The 19112-nt window shown below is 35.1% G+C and overlaps 1 protein-coding gene across 3 annotated transcripts in view; it reads left to right on the forward strand.

Moving 5' to 3' along the window:
- The window catches only part of LOC123525372 (inactive tyrosine-protein kinase transmembrane receptor ROR1-like), a 211851-nt gene that overhangs the window by 102102 nt on the left and 90637 nt on the right, over positions 1-19112 (forward strand). For all 3 annotated transcript variants that reach the window (XM_045304363.2, XM_045304365.2, XM_045304364.2), the window contains one exon: positions 1477-1609. In XM_045304363.2, coding sequence (XP_045160298.2) covers positions 1477-1609 — 133 coding nt within the window. The remainder of the gene's footprint in view (positions 1-1476; positions 1610-19112) is intronic.

The following is a 19112-nucleotide window of genomic DNA, read 5'->3' on the forward strand; positions in this document are numbered from 1 at the left end:
CTCATGCACAACCTACTGCACAAATTCTTCAACCTTCACCTTTTGGAAGAAGTGACATTTCTAAGATGTTGTTTTGTAATCTTCTGGTGTCTGAAACAATTTTAATTGAGAAATAGACTTTGTCATTTATTTATTAAAACCCCAAGTTGTTAGACATTTTAGATATTTGTCTGCCATTCAGACAGTAAATTAATGTTCAAGATCATTAGTTTTACCTTACATTAAGTTTTGCAATTCTTGGTAGAAATAATTGTCTGGTGGGCTTGTCCTTAAAATGTGAAGGTTAAGAAATTTGTCCTTGCTGTAATGTCTGCTGCTAATAGTCACATTAAAAAACAAGGAAATAAATTCCTGATTACCAGCTGATCTTTCCTACATTTTATTGTCGTCTGCTACAAAGTTGTTAGTGATATAGTCATTCTTTTTACTTAATTACATTGAGGTAAAACAGAGCCTGAACTTCATTAAAGGATCAAGTGTCCTCAAACAATAAAAATGTCCCATCTCATAAAGCACAATAATGTCAAATTAAATACAAACTTAAAGCTGAGATAAAGACCTCCCTGATTTAGTAATAAAATGCTAGAACTATCTAGACAGGAAAACCTGTTTAACATAACATGTTTGCTTTACAGTCAAACCTTTACTCAGCAACCATACTGCTATTCATTAGTTAGGAAAGAACTTCTGCTACAACTGAAGTTGATTATGCTGAAAAGCTTTGGTCATGTGATGCCTTGCCTTTGGCTTTGCTCCTTTGATAAAGTATGATTGCTTAGCTATCTTGACGATTTATTAGCATTTCTCTCAATATAAACAAAAGTATTCAACTTTGAAAGCAAGAAGTTTTACCGTCTTTTTAATGTTTTATTGTTAGGCAATATTGTATTTTGTTTTAACCAAACATTATGTTCTTAGTGACATGGTTTTTTATCACTTTCTTTAGTGGTATGTTTTAGTAGTGGAACATGTGTAGTTACTTCCCTTTTGTATATTGTGCAAAATAGATCATCAGTTCCAAAACAAACAGTCCAGTATGATTACTTCCCTTTCTGTATGTTTCAGTATTGGGACAAGTGTAATTAACTTCCCCTTTGTATATTTTTAGTAATGGGTCAAGACAGCTCCAGTGCAAACAGTTAACAGTTCTAGTATGACAGTTACTTCCATTTTTGTATGCAACATTATTGGGGCAGGTGTAGTTACTTCCCTTTTTGTATGCAACATTATTGGGGCAGGTGTAGTTACTTCCCTTTTTGTATGCAACATTATTGGGACAGTTGTAGTTACTTCCCTTTTGTATACAACATTATTGGGACAAATATAGTTACTTCCCTTTTTGTATACAACATTATTGGGACAAATGTAGTTACTTCCCTTTTGTATGCAACATTATTGGGACAAATGTAGTTACTTCCTTTTTGTATACAACATTATTGGGACAAATGTAGTTGCTATTCTTCTGTATATTTTCAGTAATGGGTCAGGACAACCTCAATGCAAACAGTCAGCAGCTCCAGTATGATTATTCCTATGGAACATCTTATGGTGCATCTTACGGAGAAGACGACTTGAAAGACAGTGGCTGGGTAGAGAGAAATAAAAAGAAGTAAGGAAAATATAGAAAGTGTTATAAATAACATTTTTATTCCTATATAAACATTTTTTTCCCCTTTTGGCGCATTTTAAGACTTAAAAATTACTTTAGTACACCCTGTTGAATTTATTTCAATGAAAATCAAAAGTGGATTTCTATGGAAGATTAAAATTGAATTTGATTTCTTGTTTGATAAGTACAGGACCAGAAACTCAAGAGAATTTCCAACTGATGACCAAGATAAACAATATAATTATGTCCCTGCATGTACATAGCATGTTGACTAGTTTCAAAATTTCAAATTCTAAATATCATCAACTCCTCTTGTAGACTTATGAAAAAGAGTGAAACTTCTCAGAAATTTATTTAGATTATTCAAAAGGAAAAGGTTCATTACATTAGATAAACAATGTTCACATTAGGAACCTATAGTTAATGAAGTGGACCTGAATAATGTGAATCTCTTACATTTATATGTTTTCTGGTATGTTGTGCAAGCATTCTTTTGTTGCAAAAGAAGCTTATGTGAGTACTTTGGTTCCTGTGTCAATCATAGGATACCAAAATCACAACTGGAGAATTTGTAAATTGTTCATTGTAATAATGGGTTCACAGGATTTAAATATGAAAAACTTTTTGTGACACTTACAATCTGTAAAAATGGGCATTTTTTTCATATTTACTGAGTTTATGAGATGAAGTTGGTACTATGTTCACAACAGCTATATATACAACCACAAACAGTGGTGTTTTATAGAAGCTTTTGTTGTCACTTAATGTCTCTAGATTACTTCTGAGTTATATTTTCTGTCAGGAAGTTGGTTATTTGTTGGCTGGTTGTGAAAGGACAGCAGTGCTCATTACATTAATTATAGAATTATTATTACACAACCAAGTTTTATTTAGCATGTCTTCTCACAAATCATCTGATGTCAACATCCTTGCCCAATGACAAAAGTAAAGTACAACTTTATGATATTTTGAAAACAATAACAAGTGAATGGCACACTGAGTCAGAACTATTCCAAATACTAATAATAGGATGCAAATGCTGATGGTAAACACAACTTCAGAAGACCCGAATGGGGAAACAGCATCATGAGAGAATCTGAAGAATAACCAGACTAGATGTAAGAGGAACCAGAGTCAGAAAAGGAAGCCATCCAGCTGGCTTACGGAAGGTCGGTGGTTCTACCCAGGTGCCCGCTCGTGATGAAATAATGCATGGAGGGGCACCTGGGGTTTTCCTCCACCATTAAAGCTGGAAAGTCGCCATGTGACCTATCATGTGTCGGTGCGACATTAAATCCAAAAAAAAAAAAAAAAAAGGAAAAAAAAAGTCAGAAAACAATCAGGCACAGTCTGTTGGAACAAAATAGGAACCAGCAAACAAAGCAATAAACCCTACTTATGTGGTTATTTATCCTTTCTTAGTTTATTAGAACTAGGTCACAAGGTCAAATTAGAACAAACAGCTTCTTAAAATTAGGTCAGTTTATGTCAAGGTTACTATAATTATGGATTTTTAGCTCACCTGTCACATAGTGACAGGGTGAGCTTTTGTAATCACCCTTCATCCGTCGTCCGTCTGTCATCCGACCACAATTTCTTGTGAACACAATTGAGACCACATTTTGCAATCAATTTTAACAAATCTTGCACACAACTTGTATTGGCATAATATCTTGGTTCCTTTTGAAAACTGGCCAGATCCCTTCCTGGGTTCCAGAGCTATGGCCCCTCAAAGGACCAAAATTTGCTATACTTGGCTTGTGAACACAATAGAGACCAAATTTTGCAATTGATTTTAATAAAACTTGCACACGATTTGTATTAGCATAAAACCTCAGTTCTTTTCGAAAACTGGCCAGATCCCATCCTGGGTCCTAGAGTTATGGCCCCTTAAAGGGCCAAAATTTGCTATTCTTGGAAATTTTGCAATTGGTTTTAATTAAACTTGCACACAACTTGCATTGGCATAATGTCTTGGTTCCTTTCGAAAACTAAGATCCGCTCATGGATTCTAGGGTTATGGCCCCTTAAAGGGCCAAAAATTGCTATTTTGGCTTTTGCAGCCATATAGAGACTTCATTTAGGGTTTGTTTTGATACAAACTTGCAAAACATCTTTAACAACAATTGATCTTGGAATTCGTGATGAATCCGGCAGATCAAATCATAGGTTCTGGAGTTACGGCCCCTGATTGATCCCTGAAAGAGCCAAAATTTGTTAATTTTACCTTGTGAACACTATAGAAGTGACATTTTACATCGGATTTTAACCAACTTACAACTTAAGTCACTATAATATCTCTGTTCCTTTCGAAAACCGGCCAGATTCCATCATGGGTTCAAGAGTTACTGCCCCTAAAAGGGGAAAAATTTCTATATTGGCCCATTTAGCAAAATAGAGGTTTCATTTATGCTTTGATTTGAAATCAAAGAATAAGCTTGTTTACTCTCTAGGGGACACATTTTTGAATATATCTTCATAAAAAATTGGTCAGAATGTTTGTTATCATAAAGTCTTGAATGATTTCAAATCTGGGTCATGTGGGGTCAAAAACTTGGTCACTAGGTCAAATCAAAGGAAAAGCTTGTATACACTCTAGCGGCCCCTTTTTTCTCCAATCTTCTGAAACTTTGTCAGAATGTTTGTTTTCATGAAATCTTGGACAAGTTCGAATCTGGGTCATGTGGGGTTAAAAATTAGGTCACTAGATCAAATCAAAGAATATGCTTGTGTACACTCGAGAGGCAACATTTTTGGTCCAATCTTTATGAAAATTTGTCTTCATGAAATCACTAGGTAAAACATGCTTACACTGTTATGGTGTGTTACTTAGGTGAGCGACCTAGGGCCATCTTGGCCCTCTTGTTTTAAAATGTAGATTAAGTAGCATTTTGTTGAACAAGTATGGTCCAGATTGTTCTTAACAATAACATTAAACATTTGGTAACATGAACACATTTTAATTCCATTTAAAACAAAGAATGTTTGCAGTTCTCTTTTTATAATTACAGAAGATTGTCTTGTGAGGAATATTAAGTAAAGTGTCTAGTGTCTGAGACTAGAGTGTAAAGGATTAATGACTAGTTCACATGAAGAATACTGTATAACCCATTCTTCATTTCCTATTTTGTCTTTGTTCTCAGTTGACACTACAGTCTCCCAATCAGACCTCTCTTTGTTGTCATTTGGCACACTTTGGTCCCATTAATTTATTTCCTTGGATTCAACTGTCATTGGGTTTTTCTAGTTTGGGTCTGCTCCAAGATGAACCAGTCACATATTTTTGCAATATTTTCTATTTTCAGAAGCTATATTGAAATTCTTCTTTGTGTTTTGAACAAAGTGTGCACAAGACATATAATTGCAGAGCCATTAAAGTTTCAACAGTTTCCTTGTGCACAACATGAATTTTAGCTGAGAAAATAGTTTTTTAGCTCACCTGTCACAAAGTGACAAGGTGAGCTTTTGTGATCGCGCAGCGTCCGTCGTCCGTGCATGCGTCAGTCCGTAAACTTTTGCTTGTGACCACTCTAGAGGTCACATTTTTCATGGGATCTTTATGAAAGTTGGTCAGAATGTTCATCTTGATGATATCTAGGTCAAGAGTGAAACTGGGTCACGTGCCATCAAAAACTAGGTCAGTAGGTCTAAAAATAGAAAAACCTTGTGACCTCTCTAGAGGCCATATATTTCAAAAGATCTTCATGAAAATTGGTTAGAACGTTCACCTTGATGATATCTAGGTCAAGTTTGAAACTGGGTCACATGCGGTCAAAAACTAGGTCAGTAGGTCAAATAATAGAAAAACCTTGTGACCTCTCTAAAGGCCATATTTTTCATGGGATGTTTATGAAAGTTGGTCTGAATGTTCATCTTGATGATATCTAAGTCAATTTCGAAACTGGGTCACGTGCCGTCAAAAACTAGGTCAGTAGGTCAAATAAAAGAAAAAACTTGTGACCTCTCTAAAGGCCATATTTTTCATGGGACCTGTGTGAAAGTTGGTCTGAATGTTCATCTTGATGATATCTAGGTCAAGTTCGAAACTGGGTCACCTGTGGTCAAAAACTAGGTCAGTAGGTCTAAAAATAGAAAAACCTTGTGACCTCTCTAGAGGCCATATATTTCATGAGATCTTCATGAGAATTGGTCAGAATGTTCACCTTGATGATATCTAAGTCAAATTCGAAAGTGGGTCTTGTGCCTTTAAAAACTAGGTCAGTAGGTCAAATAATAGAAAAACCTTGTGACCTCTCTAGAGGCCATATTTTTCATGGGATCTGTATGAAAGTTGGTCTGAATGTTCATCTTGATGATATCTAGGTCAAGTTTGAAAGTGGGTCACGTACCCTCAAAAACTAGGTCAGTAGGTCAAATAATTGAAAAACCTTGTGACCTCTCTAAAGGCCATATTTTTCATGGGATCTGTATGAAAGTTGGTCTGAATGCTAATCTTGATGATATCTAGGTGAAGTTCGAAACAGAGTCATGTGCGGTCAAAAACTACGTCAGTAGGTCTAAAAATAGAAAAACCTTGTGACCTCTCTAGAGGCCATACCCTTGAATGGATCTTCATGAAAATTGGTCAGAATGTTCACCTTGATGATATCTAGGTCAAGTTTGAAACTGGGTCACGTGCCTTAAAAAACTAGGTCAGTAGGTCAAATAATAAAAAAAACAGACCTCTCTAGAGGCCATACTTTTCATGGGATCTGTATGAAAGTTGGTCTGAATGTTTATGTTGATGATATCTAGGTCAAGTTTGAAACTGGGTCAACTGCGGGCAAAAACTAGGTCAGGAAGTCTAAAATTAGAAAGATCTTTTGACCTCTCTAGAGGCCATATTTTTCAATGGATCGTCATGAAAATTGATCTGAATGTTCACCTTGATGATATCTAGGTCAGTTTGGAAACTGGGTCATGTGCGGTGAAAAACTAGGCCAGTAGGTATAAAAATAGAAAAACCTTGTGGCCATATTCTTCACGAGATCTTCATGGAAATTAGTGAGAATGTTCACCTTGATGATATCTAGTTAAAATTTAAAATAGGGTCACATACCTTCGAAAACTAGGTCAATAGGTCAAATAATAGAAAAACCTTGTGACCTCTCTAGAGACCATATTTTTCAATGGATCTTCATGAAAATTGGTCAGAATTTTTATCTTGATAATATCTAGGTCAAGTTCAAAACTGGGTCACATGAGCTCAAAAACTAGGTCACTATGTCAAATAATAGAAAAAACGACGTCATACTCAAAACTGGGTCATGTGGGAAGAGGTGAGCGATTCAGGACCATCATGGTCCTCTTGTTTATGTTATTTAAAGGTTAAAAAGCTTAACTGTGAAATCATTTCTGACATGAAATTCCATGGTTTTGGCCATACCAATAGTTTTATTTATTAGCTCATCTGTCACATAGTGACAAGGTGAGCTTTTGTGATTGCCTTTATCTGTTGTCCGTCTGTCGTCCGTCCACAATTTCTTGTGAATAGGATAGAGACCACATTTTGCAATCAGTTTTAATCAAACTTGCTCGTAACATGTATTGGTATAATATCTTGGTACCTTTCGAAAACTGGCCAGATTCCATCCTGGGTTCCAGAGTTATGGCTCCTTAAATGACCAAAATTTATTGTTTTGGCTTGTGAATGTGATAGAGACCACATTTTGCAATCAGTTTTAATCAGGCTTGCACACAACTTGTATTTGCATAATATCTCGGTTCCTTTTGAAAACTGGTCAGATCCCATATGTTCCAGAGTTATGGCCCCTTAAAGGGCCAAAATTTGCAATTTTGGCTTTTGCAGCCATATAGAGACATTTATGGTTTGATTTAATACAAACTTGCAAAATATCTTTAACAACAATAGATCTTGGATTCCATGATGAATCCGTTAGATCCAATCATAGGTTTCAGAGATATGGCCCCTGATTGACCCCTGAAGAGCCAAAATTTGTTAATTCTTACCTTGTGAATGCAATAGAAGTGACATTTTACATTTGCATTTAAACACACTTACACACAACTTAAGTCACAGTAAGATCTCGATTCCTTTTGAAAATTGGCTAGATTTCATCATGGGTTCTAGAGTTACTGCCCCTTCTGTGGCAAAATTTTCTATTTTGGCCCTTTCAGTCATATAGAGGTCTCATTTATGCTTTGATTTTATACAAACATGCACAGAATGTTTATCTTGATGATCTCTGGGTCAAGTTTGAAACTTGGTCATGTGGGGTCAAAAACTAGGTCACCAGGTCAAATCGAAGGAAAAGCTTGTTAACACCCTAGTGGCCACATTTATGATATTATCTTCATGAAACTTGGTCAGAATGATTATCTTTATGTTTCTTAGGACAAGGTTGAAACTGGGTCATGTGGGGTCAAAAACTAGGTCACCCCGTCAAATCAAAGGAAAAGCTTGTTAACACTCTTGAGGCCACATTTATGACCCTATCTTCATGAAAGTTGATTAGAATGTTTATCTTGATGATACCAAGGCCAGGTTAAAAACAGGTGAGTGGTATAGGGGCATTATGACCCTCTTGTATGATTAGAATGTTTATCTTGATGATCCCTAGGTCAAATTCAAATCTGGGTCATGTAGGGTCAAAAACTAGGTCACATGCTCGAATCACATGAAAAGTTTGTTAACATTCTAGAGGCCATATTTATGACCCTATCTTCATGAAACTCAGTAAGAATGTTTATCTTAATGATTCTTAGGCCAAGTTCAAAACTGGGTCATGTTGGGTCAAAAACTAGGTCACCATTCAAATCAAAGGAAAAGCTTGTTAACACTCTAGAGGCACCATTTGTGACCCTATCTTCATGAAACTTGGTCAGAATGTTTATCTTGATGATACCAAGGCCAGGTTAAAAACAGATGAGTGGTATAGGGGCATTATGACCCTCTTGTATGATATAAATTTGTGGACATAAAATGGCCAGTTTATTATGCCTCCCTTCAAAGAAGGAGGGGTATGTTGTTTTGCAGATGTCGGTCGGTTGGTCGGTCAGAATGTGGACCAATCCGTTTCCGGATGATAACTCAAGAACGCTTGGGCCTAGGATCATGAAAGTTGATAGGGAGGTTGGTCACGAACAGCAGATGACCCCTATTGATTTTGAGGTCAGTATGTTAAAGGTCAAGGTCACAGTGACCCTGAACAGTTAAACAGTTTCTGGATGATAACTCAAGAATGCTTAGGTCTAGGGTCATGAAAGTTTATAGAGATGTTGGTCATGACCAGCAGATGACCCCTATTGATTTTGAGGTCAGTATGTCAAAGGTCAAGGACACAGCGACCAGGAACAGGAAAATGGTTTCCGGGCAATAACTCAAGAACGCTTGGGTCTAGTGTCAGGAAAATTGATAGTGAGGTTGATCATGACCAGCAGAAGACAGATGAGCAGATGACAAAGGTCAAGGTCACATTGGCCAGGAACAGTTTAGCGGTTTCTGATCTTTTTGTCCAAAACCACAGGGCCTAGGGCTTTGATATTTGGTATGTAGCAAAATCTAGTGGTCCTCTACCAAGATTGTTCAGATTATTTCCCTGGGGTCAAATATGGCCCCACCCCGGGGGTCACATGGTTTATATAGAATTATATAGGAAAAAACTTTGAAAAACCTCTTGTCCAAAACCACAGGACATAGGGCTTTGATATTTTGTATATGACATCATCTAGTGGTCCTCTACTAAGATTGTTCAAATTATTCCCCTAGGGTCAAATATGACCCTGCCCTGAGGGTTACATGGTTTATATAGACTTATGTAGGGAAATACTTCTTGACCAAACCACAAAGACTAGGGCTTTGATATTTGTAATGTAGCATCATTTAGTGGTTCTCTACCAAGTTTGTTCAAATTACCCCTCTGGAGTCAAATATGACCCCGCCCCAGGGGTCACATGGTTCATAAAGATTTATATAGGGAAAAACTTAGAATGTTCATATCCATGACCTACATCATTCAAATTTGGACCACATGTATAGTTTTGAGTGGCAAGATGAAGCTTGACATGAGTTGACCTTGATCTTGACCTACTTTCACATTTCTGTAGCTACAGCCTTCAAATTTGGACCACATGCATAGGTTTGTGTACCAAAACAAACTTTGACCTTGTTATTGACCTAGTGATCTTCTTTCACATTTCTGAAGGTACAGGCTTCAAATTTGGACCACATGCAGTTTTGTGTTTCGAAATAAAATTTGACCTTGATTTTGACCTAGTGACCTACTTTCACATTTCTCAAGCTACAGCCTTCAAATTTGAACCCCATGCATAGTTTTGTGTACCGAAATGAACTTCGATTTTGAGATTGACCTAGTGACCTACTTTCACATTTCTGAAGGTACAGGCTTCAAATTTGGACCACATGCATAGTTTTGTGTACCGAAATAAAATTTGACCTTGATTTTGACCTAGTGACCTACTTTCACATTTCTCAAGCTACAGCCTTCAAATTTGAACCCCATGCATAGTTTTGTGTACCGAAATGAACTTTGATCTTGAGATTGACCTAGTGACCTACTTTCACATTTCTGAAGCTACAGCTTCAAATTATGACCGCATGCATATTTTTGTGTTCTGAATTGAAATTTGACATTGATTTTTACCTACTTTCACATTTCTCAAGCTACAGCCTCCAAATTTGAAGCACATGCATAGTACTGTCTACCAAAATGAACTTTGACCTTGAAATTGATCTAGTGACCTACTTTTACATTTCTCAAGCCACAGCTTTCAAATTTGGACCACATGCACAAATTCAAAAATGGCTCAGTGGTGGGTGCCAAGATCACTCTGTGATCTCTTTTTAGGTTAATAGGTTAAAGGTCAAGGTCAGATTGAACCAGAACGGTAGAACTTTTGTTTACAGTGAGCATATAATTTCAGTTCCTTGTGCAATTACTGATTGCATCAAAGGGGGCATTTCGTGTTCAACGAGCTCTTGTTTATATATTGAGATTGATGAAACTGTAAAAATTAGTCCCCTATGAATAGTAAGGGTTTTGCAGTGAAGTGAAAGAGTGTGGCCTTTCTGTTGCATGTAATAGTAGGTGTAAAGCTTTCAGCTTCTCCAAAGAAACCATGAATGTAAGTATTTAGACAGGGAAAGTAATATTTATTTATTTTTGAAATTTAAATTTCTTGCTTATTCAAGAATGTAAGTGGTTAGCGCAGATCTACGGAACATGGGGCTGTGAGTTTGATCCCCAGGCAGGGCGTATGTTCTCCGTGACGATTTGATGAAAGACATTATATCTGAAATCATTAATTTTGTCCTCCACCTCTGATTCATGCGGGAAAGTTGGCAGTTACTTGCAGAGAATATGTTTGTACTGGTACAAAATCCAGGAACACTGGTTAGGTTAACTGCCCATCGTAACATAACTTAAATACTGTCGAAAAACGGTGTTAAACCCAAAACAAACAAAATATTCTTTAATGAAGATTTTCTCATCTGGTTGCTGTTGTTTAATTGATTATCTCTTCTATCTATACAGCCAATCCATTCAAGGTTGTTTTCCCAAAATATATTTAGTCATCTTGTGAAGTCACGAATACACCAAATTACCCAAAGATTTTTTCTGGAGCTCTTGAATATTTGGTGAAACTGACAGCTAAGGATTATGTTTTGACATCTCTGTATTTTGGTTAAAAGTACAGATAAAAGACTGCTGATAGGTGCAACCATGTGCAAAAGAATTTATAAGAGATATAATTTTTAGAGAACAAACCCAATTCTTATAGTTGAAAAAAAAATTCTATTTTCATTTTCTTTTAACAAGAAATTTGTATGTATGTTTTAAAATGAATTTACAAATGTTACACTAGTCCCTCCCCTTTCCTTCTTGTCAGGACAGTATATCTAAACATTTTTTGAACTTGTAATGTTGGTCAGTTTGTCAGTCAACATCTTTGATTGTTGGTAGACCGCATACATGCTTCCTCACAGTGTTTCATAATCATTGTTAAATAAAGAATATTCTGTTTTTCATTATCATGTAATCCTAATGACATGACAGTTTATTTTGTAGGCCAAGGTGCCTATGTTAAAAATCTCGGTTTTAACCTTTTATAGACATCAAAGTGTTCCTGATTGACTTACGGTGAACATTTCTGATAACAGAAATATCTAGGCGTCAAAAAGCCCCAGTGTTCTACCCGTGTGGAAAAATTTGCTTGAAACAATGAAATTTTGCCTAGTCATCAAATTTTGGTGTCTTAATTGTTGCAACATTGTTCTGAAATATTCTAACAATGGGTACTAAAGTGAGAAAATATGTGCTGTAGCCCTTGGCTTGAGTTGAAGCCACGGACTCAGTTACCAGTAAGCATACTTTTAAGGGCTATTATTCAAAGCATATAAATGGTTTTGGTTACTGCAAAAGAAAGCACAAAGGTTTATTGGTATTTCAAATTCTGTAGTTGTGTATAGGTTTGGTTTTTATAAGATGGTCCCCAGGAAGCAAAGAATTTAACCAAGCAAAATAATAGAAGACTAAGTTTGCCTAAGTTTCATGAGAGGTAGTGAAATATGCAGCACACCCCAACTGCCACCAGCACCATAAAGTGGAATTGAATCCATCATCTCAAAGGACCAGAAAATGTAACAACACTGAATCCAAATAATTATGGAGGTAACTTTTTACAGCCATCACATGGTAGTTAAAGACAGCTTTTGTGGTAGTAAGTCCTTTTACAGCAATTTTGCAATTTGAAATTTCACCATATATAGAACTAGAAACAAAAGAGCTGAATATATCCGATATTTCCGTGGATGAAATATAGGACATAATCAATTTAAGAACAATTATTGCATTCTATCCTGTTAAAATATGCAAAAAAACCAACATTATATTCATTAATTTCCCTTATCCCTTATCTTGAACAACTCTGTCAACATTTGGATTTATTTTCATGCTGTAGACGCATTCATCATTTCTGACAGCCAATCAGATTTAAGTGTCAAATTTTCTGCCTCTGTCACCCAAACAGTGCTGCAGAATAGTTAAATGCTCATTTCTATTGGTCCATTTAATTGCTTTGGCTTGTGTAAAGTGTCATACGATGAATAAAAAGTTGTAGAATTATTGAAAAAGTATAGGAAATGGCTCTTTTTCTAGTCTGATCCTCTTAGCCCCCATCAGAAGCTGACCAGTGTTAGATGATATCATGTTTTCTTAATAATGTAAATGTTCGAATAATAATTATAGGTTTTGTCACCAATTACAGCAAACTGAAAGAACTTGGGGGGAAAAGGAATGATAAAACGGCAGTGTCATCGATTGGTAATTCCGAATAATACAGCCTTAATTCAACGTGATTCACAGGAAAATACTTGTTTAGCATTTCTCAAAATTGATTTTTGCTACTCATTTGTTTAACAGCCATTTATTTTCTTGGGTAACTCAGTTGTCAGCTGTTTCGTTTATATTAAATTCTTAAAATAATTACTTTCAACAAGGCAATGAATATTTTCGTGAAATTGTTCTTACAATTTCCCTGTAGAATATTTGAAATATATTGGAATTAAAGGCTTTCTATACAATAATGTGTCGTGTTTTGTTGATTTTGAACGGCCTTGTTTTGCCATGTTTGTAAAGCTGTAATCCCATTACCAGCATGTTATTACATTTTCAATGTCCTCTGTATATATTCCTCCCACATTTCAGGGAATTTGTTTTCTTTCAATTTTCTGTAATGTAATTTGAGCACATGTTACAACAATAACAAAACTGTCTCCATGCAACTTCTCTCTGAGCAATGACTCATTTACAGACAAGCGTTAGACCAATAAGAAAAAAAAATGCTTGCTTTTCCGACAGTTATAGACACAAGGAAATAAAGATGAAAAATTATTTTGCGGTCTGAGAAACAATGGAGCGACATGTTTCTGCAATAAGAATGCAAGCGGCGATGGTTGTGCAATATTAATTATGCTCTATATTGAATAGGAAGGTATAGTGCTTTTATATTCCTGTTAATGAATACTTCCATTAGAATTCTGCTCCAACCCTCTTCAGTCCTTATAAACGTTAGCTTCAAATAACTGTAAAACTATAATGTGATACAAAACCTAATTTTTTGTAAGCATCAGTTTGCACATTGAATAAGTTTTTTCAGGACTCATTTCTGACAACAGTGACTATAACATACATGTATTTTACACTAATTTAAGGTAGTTCTTGATTATCAAAGAGATGTTTGTTTTATTTTTGTCTGCTGATTACTCTTCCTAGCTGGAGCCAGTATGACAAAAGGGAGATAATGAATCTAATTGAGTTAGAATAGTTTTTACAGCTGCTTTATATTTGTTTTACTTAAACATTAATTTCGTTTGTCGGAAAATAGCTCTTCAGCTAATGTTGTTTGTTATATCTGACCTCAAATAAATTTTCCTCTACCTGTTATCAAAAAAACAAATTTTTTTCACACATTGGCAGTTATCAGCAAGAAATAAGTTTCGTCAAACGACCTACAACAGACATTGTTTTCGTGATTCCTTCTTGCGACTGCTTACATTTTGTCACACGAGTTCCTGACGTCTCAGAGATTTACATAATTTGATTGGTGAATAATTGACTGGTTACAAATTTTACGACTAAGTCTGTCACTAGGCAGAATTATTACAATGTTATGATCGTTTAATGCACGTGATTTCGGAATTTGCTTTTTGCTCATTTAGTTGCCATTTGAACAGTATTTTCTGAGCTATTTATGCTTTAGAAGCTTAATAAGTGCTTTACGTTAATACCATTTTAAATATTTATGAAGAATTTTCCTGGTAATTGTCATTTATTGAAACATGCCATGTGCGATTGCCGTGCACAGGAAAACTTAGAAAAATGAAGTAATTTCTCATACAGATTCATAAATTCTGGATGTATAGAGCTCTAATGATGGGTTTGTCTTTTGTGTTTTTTTAATAGAAAATTTTAAGATGGAAGTTCATTTTTTGATTTTTATTAAGCCAACAGTAACTAGTTTTTCGGCGAATGCCATACCAAGAAGGAATTCGTGACCTGGACCGACCCATGCCACGTGACTTACATTTGCAAATCGAATTAACGCATTATAGATAATTAAGCAAAATGAAAGATTTATGCAACACTCTGCCTGAAGAGTGTCTGTTGAGTGAAGTGTCAGAGAAAGCGTTTATCCTTATGACTCTGTTTACAGTTTTAAAGCTACATCCCGCTCAGTATATTTAGCAAGAATAATGATATATCTAAAAACTGATTAGTAAGTTTAATAAATATAATAAAATTTCTTCAAATACCAGCATATATCAATTTACAGAAAGAAGCTGAATACGGTCTACGTATCATATTAATAAGGGTGTGATTTAGCCAATCATTTAAGGTCTTCTGGGTAGACAAGTGTCTTCCAGACCACTGCTGTAATTGTTCATCATAGAATAAACAAAACAATATTGCACACCTACGAAACTTTGTGAAAAATTAAAAAAGAACCATTTAAATTGATAAAGTTTGATGTTTACTTTTGCTATTTGCAAAATTTTAGATAAATGATAGACTAACACAAAATTTAATGATATGAAAACCTCATAAAGTTCTTATCTTACTACAATTCCTTGACCATGCATTTTAAAGATATTCCTTGTTACTGTAAGGTAAGGGAAGGATAGATGAATTCAAGGATTGAAAATGAACAGGGCTGGGTATTTATGGAGATGTTCGAATGCCAGCTCATGCAGAATGTCTCATTAGATAAATCAAAGGATACAAATTTAAACAAAAACTATTTTTACCTTCACAGCATTCTTCAATGTTGTTCAGTGCCTCCTATTTACAGATAAGATTAAATAATTAAACTAAACCTATTAAAATGACACAATATATATCAGTGCAGCACCCAAGCTTTTCAAATGACATGTGGAAACAAGCCTATGTAAGAACTTTTCTCACCTGACCATTGTGACAGAAGTACAAATATCATTGATCGTAACCCTGCAAAACAAGTATCCAGGACGAGACTTTTGAATATTCTTGTATCAGAAAAGGCTAGAGTGGACAAACGTGTGCAATCCAATAAAATCAAGTGTAGTAAAATATTAGCTGAATGCTCAAAAAACTTGACGAACTGCATTCTTTGAAATAAAAAAAAAAGCTCCAAGATGCATCAACATTCCGAATGATTGTGGACAATTATTCTAAAAACGAGAAGGCTATTACAAAAAAAAAAAAAATGTCCACTTTTCTCCATTTGAATGTATTTGTAACCTTAATGTTGATTTCTTTATCTTGTCTTTGATCATTTAATTACAGGAAGTTTGAATATCTTTTTAGTCTAAAGATAAATATACAAACCAGTTGGCAATTTGAATGGCTTCATTAGAAACTTGAAATATGTCTTGTCGGCAGTGGTCTACATTTACCTCTATCTATGCTGTTCTATGAGCTTTGCTAAGTGATTTTTCACATTTATCAAAATTAACATCTTTTTGATGATTTTCTCAATATTTAAAGTCATTTGTTAGAGAAAATGCTGTAATGGTGATGAGCTGGGGAAACTTGATTGTTGCCTCAGGTAAAATAACTGATTGTTCTTTGGAAACCTGCTTGATTGGAATGTTGCAAGGTGACACTGAATATTGAGGAGGGAAGAATTTTCTTATATAATTTAAATGAAATGTGCTTGAAATGCTGTTGCCTGACTTTTGATGACCAGAAACATTAGCTAGATATACCAGACATTTATCTGTATAAGTCTTGTAGAAACTGTAGTTCCTTGCAAGGTACGACTATTAATGGAGTATTTCTTCAGACTTTTTCTGGTCAGTGTGTCTAAGATATTACTGTATATGGAAAGTAAAATGCAAAATAGCGAACTTTCCTTTGTCCAGTAAATGGATTTTGTCTGCTAGTATTCACACTAATAGCCACTTAGAGGGTTGTCCAGCATTGTAATGGACAATTTCCTGTCTAGTATAGCCTAATGTAACTGCTGACATTTGCAATAATTTTCTGTCCTCATGTGTCTGAGTAGATGAACCATTCCTGAATGGCTACTCTTTATGAAATTATTGACTGGTGAATACAACAGAAATGCTGTTAAAAAAAGTCTAAAAATTGTAAAAGCTGATTGGTTGATTCTTAGCTCAGACTTATAATTGACCAATGACAAGGTTGCAGTTTGAAACTGGTCTTAAGTTTTAGTTTAATAACTCTGGAACTAGAACAAAGTACCATTCTAAGTAATAATGAAGACCATGGGTCAGTTTTGTTGCTTAGAGAATTGTACCTACTGAGTGGTTGAGGCATGAGGTTCCCGTAGAACAACAGCTATATCTGTGTCCTTGTGTGGTCACTTCTTAAGGATGAAGTTGAACCTGAAGTTGAACCTGGGAAATGTTCAGGATTACTTGTTACCCAAAGAGCAGGAACTTTTACTGTTACCATAAATGCTGCAGAATTACCACCAACCTGTATAATCATAAACACTTTATTAAATACATAGACAGACAATTGAGTAGCTGTTGACCTTATGGTATGGTCATTTCAGGACACTGGACCACAAATGTATAGAGCAATATTGATTTCTTCATTAAATTCATGCGCATGCTCTGAAGGGCATTGAACATGGTAGGTGTTTATTCTGAATGGACTGCATGATAATTATGTTGCAGAGGGAGTACGGAAATATTATAGCTGTGGTAATACACAAGTTCCTTTTGAGATGTTATTGTTGACCTTTAAGTTGACCTTTGAAAGAAATGGGGAAGATGATCATCAAAGTGTTGTCATAGATAAAGAATAAGTTGCTAAAAAATATACATTGGTCACTTGCTATAGTAGTTATTTTTGAGAAGAAAAAATGAATTGAAAACACTAAATATTCGTTTTGCCACAAGTTTGCACCATTATTATAAAAAGTATATTATTGAGAACTGGGAACCAGTAACTGTGGAAGATACATTCATTTCTCTACAATCTTTGCTTATTTACAAAAATGAAAATGATAAAGTAATGATTCACATTAGCCCAGCATTAGTACTGGTCCATCTTGGATTCTTTGAGATATTATAAAGCCCCTCATGCTGTAACTGTTACATCATATTTACAATGATGAGTTCAAACTGCAGGTGAGGAAGATGTCCTCGTTGATATAACTGAAGACAGCATAACATAAGGTTGTGTTTGGTCCTTCACCTCTGGTGTTGACAAACTGCCAGTTACTTCCTATATATTCAATAAGAAAATTCACACATACACTGAACTGAAAATAAAATCGAATCAGACTGAAAAACAAAAAGAATGCATTATGATTAGAGGACCATTTTACATGAATTAAATCCTTAGGACGATGGGCACATTTTTATACAGTCTGGCCAGGCATATGTATGTTTTTGACAATGCATAAAGTGACGTCAGACGAAAAGTCAGGGGAAAATGATTTTTTTTTCAACATCTGTGAATTGTCAGGGAAATCTTGATGATGGTCAGTGAAAAATGAATTTTTAGGAAAGTCAGGGAGAAGTTGGGGAAAAATGAAATTCTGGGTCGATGTTTAAAATATTCAGTGGCTATAGAAGTCTTCAAGCAGCATTTGTAAGTATTTCCAAACACATTTTGGTGTAATTGTGTATAAACATAATTTAAATGTGTTTGAATCAATTATGTTTTTTTGTTAACTTTGTAATTTCAAAGACTGAAAGGCTTTGCAACCCTTGCTTGAAACAAAATAAATATAAAAGGGTGAATTGGACAGCTGTTGGAGGGGCGGAGGAGGCCGAAAATATATGGTGGTATTGGTCAGTGAGAAGTATGGTTTAGTCGGGGAAAAGTCAGGGAATTTCATTTTCTCAGGAAAGTGGCAACCCTGAAATGTTTCAATAATTTTCAGTCTTATAAAGCAATCAGTTACTGATTGTTATATAAGACAGAAAATTATTGAAACATTGCATTAAACCCAACTAATAAACATGACAGTAACTGTTTTTTCTTAAATCCATTTTGCAATCTTTTTATTTTGCAATTAACAGAAAGTCATAAATACTTATTTTACATTAATATTTCCAATAATGTAACTTCATTTTCTGATATTATTGACAGAGGTTTATAACTCCTTATAAAATTATAGAATGAGGCTGGCAGAGGTTTAATTACTTGGAGAAAGATACTGCACCCACAGAGGGGCTGATTGTTTTTATCAGCAAAATTCATAAAATATTTATATGAATATGAGTGGAAACTCAGATTACGCTAATTGAATGAGATGACTTGTAAAAAATGTCTTTTATGGAAGAAATAAGCCAGTCATGTAACATTTTATAGCTCTAGTTTATTGTTGATTAAACACAAAATGGAACCTGACTGATAATTGGGGCTTGATGAAATGTTGTCTGCTTTAGAATCAATACCATGATAGAGACAGTATTTTGAATAACCATGTGACTGTTAGATACATGACTGTTTCGATCTACCAATTTGATTGGTTAATAGAATCACCAGTTTTAGCCTAAAAC

Source organism: Mercenaria mercenaria, chromosome 3 (genome assembly GCF_021730395.1).
Source record: "Mercenaria mercenaria strain notata chromosome 3, MADL_Memer_1, whole genome shotgun sequence".
NCBI lineage: Eukaryota > Metazoa > Mollusca > Bivalvia > Venerida > Veneridae > Mercenaria > Mercenaria mercenaria.